This window comes from Myotis davidii, unplaced genomic scaffold, assembly GCF_000327345.1.
Source record: "Myotis davidii unplaced genomic scaffold, ASM32734v1 scaffold88, whole genome shotgun sequence".
NCBI classification, from domain to species: Eukaryota; Metazoa; Chordata; class Mammalia; order Chiroptera; family Vespertilionidae; genus Myotis; species Myotis davidii.
In genome coordinates this window covers 3,249,442-3,259,956 of record NW_006300377.1, presented here as the reverse complement: position 1 = coordinate 3,259,956, position 10,515 = coordinate 3,249,442, and the positions used below count along the sequence as shown (strand labels likewise).

At 38.3% G+C, this 10,515-nt stretch overlaps 1 protein-coding gene across 5 annotated transcripts in view; it reads right to left on the bottom strand.

Annotated features, from left to right (window-relative positions):
• The window catches only part of KIAA0319L (KIAA0319 like), a 119,056-nt gene that overhangs the window by 30,601 nt on the left and 77,940 nt on the right, over positions 1-10,515 (bottom strand). For all 5 annotated transcript variants that reach the window (XM_015572836.1, XM_015572837.1, XM_006777316.2 and 2 more), the window contains exons 4-6: positions 7,923-8,169; positions 4,749-4,850; positions 1,793-1,890 (exon numbers count right to left, since the gene is read on the bottom strand). In XM_015572836.1, the coding sequence (XP_015428322.1) occupies positions 1,793-1,890; positions 4,749-4,850; positions 7,923-8,169 (447 nt within the window). The remainder of the gene's footprint in view (positions 1-1,792; positions 1,891-4,748; positions 4,851-7,922; positions 8,170-10,515) is intronic.

Sequence of the window (10,515 nt, the reverse complement as noted above, 5' to 3'; positions counted from 1 at the left end):
TCCCTGCCCACTCCTCATTTTCTTCAATTTCTTCTTTCCCTTAATGATGGTGTTCCCTAACATTCCAATCACAGACCATTTATTTCTTCATTCTACACTCTCTGGATGATCTCATCTATTACCATGGCTTCAATTGTCATCTATTTGAAGTTGGTGTGTAAATTTATCTCTCTAGCCCAGATCTCCAATCCCTTACCCTTGTTGGACACCTGCACTCAAATGTTTCACAGGTACCTCAAACTCACTCTGTTTAAAAATGAATTAATCATCTACAAATCTCATAAACCTGTTCCTCTTTCTGTGCTCATTTCAGTGAATATCACCATATTCACACCAATATCCACTAACATGCCTAAGTCAAAGGCTAGAATTATCCTAGACTTCTCTTCAACACCTTCACCCAATTAATTGATCATCAAGTCTTATCATCAAGTCAACCTCATAATATTTCTCCAATCCAATCACTTCTCCATTCACACTACCATCACCTTAGTTTTTAACCATTCATCATAGCACAGTTGTTAAAGGTACTGGGGGGAGGGCTTTAGAGACAGAAAGTTCCTGTTCAAAAGTACCATTTAATAGTTTTGTAAACTTTGACCAAATCACTTTATTTTTCCAATTTTTCATTTTACAATTTATAAAACATATATTAATATCTACATCTTGGGGGTGTTATGAATATTAAAATAATTGCATAAAAGTACTGTTTCTAGCATATGGTATGAACTCAATAGGTGGTTTTAAATTTTTATTTATTTAGGTTTTTTTTACTCAAGCTATTATCATTTCACACCTACATTTGTCAACAGATTCCTCAATGGTCTCCCTGGTTTGAGTCTTATCTCCTTCAATCTGTGGTCTGGGTGATCTTTCCAAACTGAAAATATGAACATGTCTTTATCTTGCTTGAAATCTTTCAAAGGCTCATGTTCCCTCTGGACAAGATTCAAAGTCCTTACAAAGGCTCTGTGCAATCTGGCCTCTGTATCTCCCCAACTTACTTGTGCCACTGCTCTTTTCATACCACAGGGTCTAGTAAGGCTCAACCACATATAATTCTTTTTCCCACATTTTCTGTCTAATATTTGGTCCAGTGGACATATTACCTCCCTTGCTTATAGTATTATCACTCTACCCTTTATCCAGTTAAGTTAGAAACCTTTCATGACCCAACTAGACAAACTCTAAAAAATCTACTTTGACTCTCTAGGGTTTCAACATCCCCTACACTGACCTAGTGAATCCCATGTTAAGGTTACTTGTCTTCAGTCAGTATCTCTGGTAAATTAACTCACTGGTAACAATGCCTGCCACATAACTAGTGTACAATAAACAGTTGTTAAGGAAGGAAGGAAGAAAAGAAGGAAGGGAGTAAGGAAGGAAGGAAGTTAATTGCTTGACTAAAGAATATGTCAATTCTATGGCTCTAAATAACTACAGTGAGTCTAGAAAAAAATGACTGAGCCAATTTACAGTCATGTGGCCACAAATAGCTTACCTTATTTCCCAAATTCTAAAATTCTTATGTTACCCTTAAAAGCAGTTGAGCATATATTCGCACTCAAAAGCTATCACCACCATGCTTATACAGTCTTTTCATCATAAATGAAAATTTGAGAATCACATACTAACAAATACTGGATGTCAGCCAGTCAAGATTTTTGAAGGATTCACTTCTGAAACATTATTTCCAACTTAAGTGTTGACAGAAAAAAATTCTATATTATAAACTGTTTTAAATGGTCAACACCTCTAACCCGGTCCTGCAAATAACAGGATACGAATTCACCTTGGATAGTTTGAGGATCTGAGAATGTTTCCCTTCCATTTCTCCACTGTAGTCTTTAGGATGAGTAATCAGCTGCCAGTCGTAGGTGTAGGTTTCTCCTATGGAAGGACAGTTACAAAAATCATCAAAACACACACCTACACACAAAGAGGGCAGCCACACAGTCTGCCAATAACAAATCTATTCTAAACCTTGACAAGACCTTAGTTTTTAAGATTTCACTCCAAAACCTATAGGGAAACCAAACATTCTGTTGAAAGAAAGGGTATGTTATGCTAACTCAGCCATAGTCAGGGATTCTTCCACTTTCTCCCAGCAATGCTCAATACTGCCTCATATCCACCCTACTCAGGACCAACCCTCCCCCAAAATACCAGGTTTCTCTTGGTGTGGCATGCCAAAGAAAATGCATGCCCTACCAGCCACTACAGATGAACTCATTGGAAACAAAGGCCATTTTCTTGTAAAATTTCTTTTGCAACAAAGCAATAACTTCTAAATAACATGTTTCAAAAATAGCTTTTTACAGAATGCTAACAATGCTCGACTCACTGAGGTCATCACACCCTGGTGAGTTAAAAGAGCTGCTTCATTCCAGCTGAGCGAAATAACACTGCAGAAGATGGCAGGGGATGGCCCACTTAAACAGCCCCACTGAAGTTAATTAAGATCAAATGAAGCATTAAATGGTCCTCATTTGTAGCTCAGACTATATGACTGGGTAAGTCAAAGATAGAATGCCATTATCTAAATGGAATCCATCCCCAGTTAAAATGGTCTTAAATTTTGGGGAACAAAATGCATGTCTGGCTAGTAAAGAGTGGGATTTGGTAGGAAGGTTTAGTTTAAGTTATACCCCAAAGTAAAAAATAAAAGGAAACATAAGAAATCTCAAATGCTTAGCAGTGAATGCTCATCTTTTTCTTATTTCACGAGTTCAAAAGTTAAAGTTAACACATAGAACTTAATTCTAAGATAGCCTTCATCTTAAGACCAGATATTCTTTTATAAGCCTGAGATACAAGATCTATTACTCCACCTTCCTCTCCAAAACACTAGTTTTCTTTTGGCCAGTTGTCAGCCCACACAAATGTGCACGGAGAAGCTGGGCTAGATAAGGAGCAGGGAGGAAGCAGTAGAAGTAGAACTGGTGTAGGAGATGACATTTCTTTCAACTGTAGTTGAACATATTTTTCCACACAGAAACTAGACCCACACTAGTTTGGGAACTGACAATTTTATAATATATGTGGCTAACAACACAAATTTCCAAAAAGGACAATAATCCTAGGACAGAAAAGTTCAGGGGATGAATTATTCCTTACAGCCAGAAATTTATCTAAGGGTAGGAATGACTAAGTATAGGTCTGTTAGACAGATTGCTGGTTTTAATAATTTAGGGCAGTGGTTTTCAAAACTGTGCCTCCAAACCCTGGAGGGATCTTTAGAGATACGTCAGGGGCTGCCACAGAAGGGGGATGACGAGCAGGCATAGCTGGTCCTACCCTCACTGTCCCCACACTTTGAAAGTTTGAAATATCCACTTTATCTGAACCTGGGGAATGGAGAGTTGAAAAGAATCTCTTTCTGAACTGATGTGCTTTAGAATACTGAAATACAAGGCAATATTAACCCACAGAAATGTACATGCAAACAGAGGTTAGAAAAGAAAATACAGTACAGCCTAGCATATCTTTCACCAAAGAGTGGAAGCAATGGCAGCTCAAGGCAGTTCTTTCCTCACCATCACCTTCAACGACCATCAAACCCATTCATCTTAACACCAGAGGAGGAGAGAAAAAAGCTTCTTTACTCTGGCTGGTGTGGCTCATTTGGTTGGAGCATGATCCTGTACACTGAAAGGTTGTGGGAAGGCAACCGATAGATGTTCATGCTCACATTGATGTTTCTCTCTCTCCTCCCTCACTCCCTCCTTTCCCCTCTCTCTAAAGTCAGTAAGTATAACCTTGGGTGAGGATAAAAAAAATACAAGAAACTTCTCTAAAGGTGGAATGAATTGACAAGGAAAACTCAATTTGAGGACAGAAATATACAACAGAGAGGGAGGGCATTTAGGTTCTAAATTTGATATGAGGCCCAGAAAGTAGAAGTACTGTACTGGAAATGTGTATACCTAAAATGGAAGTACCCCTTCCTGAATCGAGTATGGCATTCTACTTGACTAATCTTATAAATGACAGTAATATAGACCCAATGCAATCATTTTCCATCACAGTGTGTTCACTTCATGTCATAGTCTTAAGAGGATATGTATGTGTTTATAAGTCAAACCTTGGTATATTAATGGATATTTCAAAGGTGAAAGTGATGTTTATATTATAAAAGTTTTCTTAAACAATGAATTAATCATCCCTTAATTTATGTATTTTATAAATTTGAGTTTTATATATTATATTGGACCTGTCTTTTTTTTTTAAGTAACAAATTTACAGTAGCAGTAGTCTTGAATAACTTCTCTGTAAGTTTTATACCTGCTATTTTCTAGTTGTTTGGCCAAAATAAAGAGATCAACCTAAGCTTCAGTTTCTCCCTCTTTTGGTATAATACCACCATTAATGAGCATCAGCTATATGCTATGCACAGAAGTGGATGTCTTATATACCATTTAATTTTGCCCTTAAAGTAACCTAATGATGTAGAAATCATCTGATTTTACTGAGAAAGAAATAGAAATTAGAGAAACTAAATAACTTGCTTAAAATCTTTCAGCTAATGATCGGCTGAGTTGGGATTTGAATCCAAGCCTGACATTAAAGCCTATGATCTCAAACATTGTTATATCGCCTCCCGTATCACATATATATTTGTGCACATGCATACTATATCCTATTCTCATAGGATTGATGCAGTGAGTAAATGAGTTATGTAGATTATAAATTAAAACATTTCATTATAAATTAAAACATTACCCAAATGTAAGCGGATGTTTTACTACCTTCAAGCGGCTCTTGGAGAACATATGCATTTAACTGGACTGCATTCTTAGGCAGGGTAATCTGGACATTCTCTCCAGCAGATATGACCAGTTTCTTTATAACTGCAAACAAAGAAAATATACAAGAGATAAGAAATTAGACTCGCTCAGCCAGTGTGGCTCAATGGTTTAGCATTGACCTATGAACCAGGAGGTCATGGTTCGATTCCCGGTCCGGGCACATGCCCCGGTTACGGGCTCGGTCCCCAGTGGGGAGCGTGTAGGAGGCAGCCAATCAATGATTCTCTCTCATCTCCCTCTCCTCTCCCTTCCTCTCTGAAATCAATAAAAATATATATTATAAAAAAGAAAGAAAGAAATTAGACCCAAGCTATCTCATTTTTATCCTTCCGTGGCCAAATTTCTTTGATAAACAATATTCAGCTAATGCCTTCATATCTTCATTATTTATCCACTCTAATTGCCTGAAATTTGATTCTGCCTCCACTTTTCCACTGAACAGAATCTTCTGAGGCCATTAACAAACTGCTTCTTGGCAGATCAAATAGCTTTCTCCACCCTCATCCTTCACTTCCGTGGCATCTAATACTGCTGACTGCCTCGATATATTAAAACTTTGCTATCACGACACCATATTATTCTACTTTTCTCTAAGTTTTTCTATACTGTATTTTAACTGTGGTCTACCTTTAAGCTCTGTTTGTATAGAGCTCATAAACAGAGCTTAACTGTTTCAAGAATCATCTTCATGCTGATAAATAATTTTCTAAATAAAATACATATATGGCCCTAACTGGTTTGGCTCAGTGGATAGAGCATCGGCCTGCGGACTGAAGGGTCCCAGGTTCGATTCTGGTCAAGAGCATGTACCTTGGTTGCAAGCACGTCCCCAGTACGGGGTGTGCAGGAGGCAGCTGATAAATGTTTCTCTCTCGTTGATTTTTCTAACTCTCTATGCCTCTCCCTTCCTCTCTGTGGAAAATCAATAAAATATATATTTTTAAAAAATACATATATGAAGGCCCTGGCCAGGTAGCTCAGTTGGTTGGCACATCATCCTGATACTCCAAGCTTGTGGGTTCAATCTCCGGTCAGGGCACATGCAAGAATCAATCAATGAATGCATAAATAAGTGGGACAACAAATCAACGTTTCTTTCTCTCTCTCAAGTCAATTAAAAAATAGATATGAAGTTTCTAGAAGAAAAGCATGTGTCAATCACAAAGCCAGACTTATTTCCATTCCAACTTCCAAGAATCTTCACTATTCTTCCTTCTGTTAGCCCTCCCCACTCTAATCCATTCTGTTTTCCTAAAATACCCACCATCATTAAATTTTTCTAAAATATTCACCCACCATGTTACTCTCCTACTCAAGATGCCCACCCCCCCCATGTTTATGGCCAAATTCATAACCTGGTACTAGAGAATCATTATCCTCTAATTATACCATCTCATGCTTTCTACCCAATTCTGTCTCTAGTTATATTCATTTTCCGTCTTGTGTTCCCATTGAAGTCTACTCTTTAAAAAAAAAAGTATGTATTTGTTTTAGAGAGAGAGGAAGGGTGAGGGAGAGGGAGAGAAACATCAATGTCAGAGAGAAACATGGATTGGTTGCACCCCAACTGGGGTTGAACCCACAACCTGGGTATTGTGCCCGAACAGGAATCAAACTAGTGACCTTTCTGTGCACGGGACAACAGTCAAACAACTGAGCCACACAGTCAGGGTATTGAAGTCTACTCTTCGGGAATTCAACTGGGGTGTGAGTTTTCTTTATTCTAAATACAATACTTTGCTTTTAGTTCAAAGCCACTCTTCTCTCCAAGAAATTTTCTCAGACCATTTCAGTTCAAACTGATCTACTTCTTGAACTACTTTAGCATTTTTTGAATACCACATCAGTTAATAGCTATATACTGTCTTTTATACTATTCACCAGCTATTTCATACATGTTAGGATTTCTCAACTTTGACACTTTGGACCAGATAATTCTTTGTTGTGGGAAAAATTGTGTCCTGTGTATTCTAAGATATCTAGCAGGATCGCTGGCCTCTACCCACCAGATGTCAGCAGCACCCCCTTCTCCATAGTTGTAACAGCCCAAAATATTTACAGGCTGTTGAGAAACACTGATTATATTAATCTTATTTCTCTGGCAATAATTGTTCATTTGGTACGGGATCTTAGAACTATAGAGCTTAAATCAAATAACTGGCTAGTCCACCTACATTTCAAGACTAAACGTGAGAAAGCTTCCTAGACAAATATGAAATTTGAAATTTATCTGTCTGCTTGGGAACACTGCATGCATTGGGAGAAATAAAATCTCCAATATGGAAGCTTCACCATTTAGACACCCCAGGAGGTGGAAATAGAATTCTCTGAAGTGACTCTCAAAAAAAGAAAAGAAATCGCTATGCTCAGATAAAGTATAATGGACAAAAATGCAATACAGTCCAAACCTTTCACAATTATACCAAAAATTACAGGCATTTTGTCTGAATAAAAAGGTTACTTTAGTGCCACAGGATTAAAACCCAAATTTTTACATTATTTACAATTTAAAAAGACCCTTGGAAATTAAAATTTGGCAAAGAATCATTTTTACTGGCTTTGCTTCACCCTTTTGACTTTTTTGGGAGTTGAAGATCAACTTGGTTTCCTTGATTAACCATTTCCTGCTAATACCTTAGAGCAGCATTCATGAAGCACAGACTTGTTCAGGCAATATTCTAAGTATAAATCTTCCTATGGGTTGCTTTAAAAAAATAAAGATGCTGTCACAATCAGAGATAAATATCTGGCCTACACTCAGCTATACAGAAGGCAAATGGGTGCACAGATCCAACTGTTTCTTCCCAGTGGCCTCTGCTTGCTTGATTCCTTGAACATTACTTAATTGAATTTTATGCCTTTAAGTCCCAGGCACAGTGGAATCTGGCTCTGAGAAAATGAGCTTCATAAACTCCCATAGGTAGTGGGCCTGTTGAGAAAAGGACTGAGAGCCCTCAATCCTATGATTACAGGGATACTTACAGGATTATTTTTTCTCTAACCTACAGAATTAAAAGGCATGCTTCCCTCCTTTCTTTCCAATAAAAGGGAACATTTTGATCAAATGTTCTACTTTCCCATCCTATCTCCATGGGCAGAAGCAAAGGGCCTCACCTGGAAATGGTGCAGAGGTGCTCTGGAAAGAGGTGTGTGGGGTAGGGGTAGCATAACTGTAGGAGGGAGTCACTGGCAGAGGGATAGCAATCTGGGTTATCCCAGGGTTTTTTACTTGCTGAGTGCTAGACGTAGTACCCAGATCCTCTGACGTCTCAAGTTGGACTGATACAGTCTTTGACCAAACAGGAATCTCCCCAGCCAGATCTGTGGTTAAGGGATTGGAAATTGTAACTGTCTTGTGGACCTAAAGAAATGCAAAAATTCAGTTGAGTATGCAAAGTTATACAGCCTGTGTTTTAGGTTATGTCTCATTAAATAATTGTACATTAAATGTTTTTAATGCAAAGCTGTCAAAAATATTAAAGAAACTAATCTCACCATCCAAACTAAAGTGTTAAAATGATGATATAAATCTTCCTAGTCTTTTTTCTATGCAAAGAGTTTTGCTTACAACAAAATAGTAATAATCATACTATGTATAGTACCTTTATCTTCTTTTCTCACTTAACATTTATACTCAATCTTACTACATATACTTATTAAGTACCTATTATGAAACAGACCTTCTGGATCCAAAATATAAATATCACATAATCACTGTAGTCAAAAGTGCACAATCTAGCGGGGGAGAGAGAACTTAAAACATAGTAAGCCAAAATGGTAAATATATTTATATAAGTTATGATGAACCAAAAACATAATCTGAGAGCATTTAACTCTGAAAGGAAACATGTAAAGAAGGATGTTTAAAATAAAGGCTCTCTGGCTCAGCCGGTGTGCTCAGTGGTTGAGCATTGACCTATGAACCAGGAAGTCACAATTCAATTCTCCAGTCAGGACACATGCCCAGATTGAGGGCTCGATCCCCAGTGTGGGATGTGATCCTTGCTGTTTGAAGGGACCTGGCATATATGGAATACTGTTCTTAATATGTTTGCTCACCTTCTTGGCGCTCTGTTTTAACCAAGGTCACCTCTCCGAGAAAGGTTGTTTCCCCAGGTAGGGATTTTCCCCTGAAGTTAGGGAGGGAATAAAACCTCTTAACTAAGTGCCAGGCGGGTAATTAATCACTTTAACTCTTGACACAGAACTTAGAAGACAGAACTTAGAAGACAGAAGCTACACAGAACCTAGAGACAGAAGAACTTTGCTGGAGAGAACATGGCAAAAGATCCTGGACAGAACCTGGCTACAGAACTTGGTTGGAGAACCTAGACAGAACCTGGTGACAGAACCTGCCTGGAGAACCTGGAGAACCTGGAGAACCTGGCTGGAGAACCTAGCAAGAGAACATGGACACAGAACTTGGCTGGAGATTGTGGCTAGAGATTCTGGCAAGCCTGCTGATCAACTGAACGCTGTCTCCATGTCATTCCTTCTTCGCAGACTCCGTCCACACCTATGGGGAATCCCTGGACCTGCTGGGGTTGGACCCCAGCACAGGAGACAACTGATCAATGATTCTTTCTCATCAATGATGTTTCTATCTCTCCCCCTCCCTTCCTCTCTGAAATCAATAAAAAAAATTTATTATAATTAAAAAAATAAATACATACATACATACATGCATGCATGCTATCTGGAGGAGGAGAGTCCTGAGCTGAGTTTTAAAAGGTAAAACTAGACAAAAATCTGAGGTGAGAGATGAGTACAGGTACAAGAAATGAGGTTAACATGGTGTGTATTGGGAACTGAGAATCATAAGCAAAAAGAAAGGCAGGAAGTAATGGAAAATGCGCCAAAAAGATAGTCAAGGGCCAGACTAAAGAAGACAGAATATGCTATTTTAATGGGCCAGTTAAGGGTGCGTAATTAAAGGGTTGTATGCAGGGAAGTGACAAGTTCAGCTTTGTTTTAAATGGATCACTTAGGTTGCTGCCCAGTATATGAGTTTAAAGAAGACAACTGCAGGAATACTACTTAGGAGAGTATTGTGTTCATCCAAATGAGAAATGAGTGCCTAAACAAAGGTGGTGGTATGCGTTTTTTTAAAAATCAACTTAACTGAAGTATAATTTACATAAAATTAACAGCACACATTTAAAGTGTATAGGTCAATGAGTTTTGAAAAGTGTATACACCCATTTAACTGCAATCAAGAGAGAACATTTCTATCAGCCCCAAAAGTTGGTTTTTGCCCCTCTGCAGCAAATTCCTGCCTCAATCCTTAGGCTCAGGCAGCCACTGATTTGTTTTCTGTCGCCTTTTACTAGTTTGGCTTTCTTATATTTCATATTTTTAAAAAATCTTATAAATACTATTTTTGTTATTGGCTGTTTTCATGCAACATGTTTTATTGATTTTTTACAGAGAGGAAGTGCGGGGGTCCAAACCCAGCAGGTCCAGGGGTTCCCAAAGGTGTAGACGGAGTCGGCGAAGAATGAATGACACAGAGACAGCATTCAGCTGATCAGCAGCCTAGCCAGGATCTCCAGCCAAGTTCTGGTCTGGATCTCCAGAGAAGTTCTGCCGTTTATTGTCTTGTTACATCTGTATTTATACCAGTTGATTTTAATCCTGTCAATTTCTATTACAAAGGTTAGGGCGTTTCTTATCTCCATTCCAGGGAGTAAAGATTATGTAGCTTAAG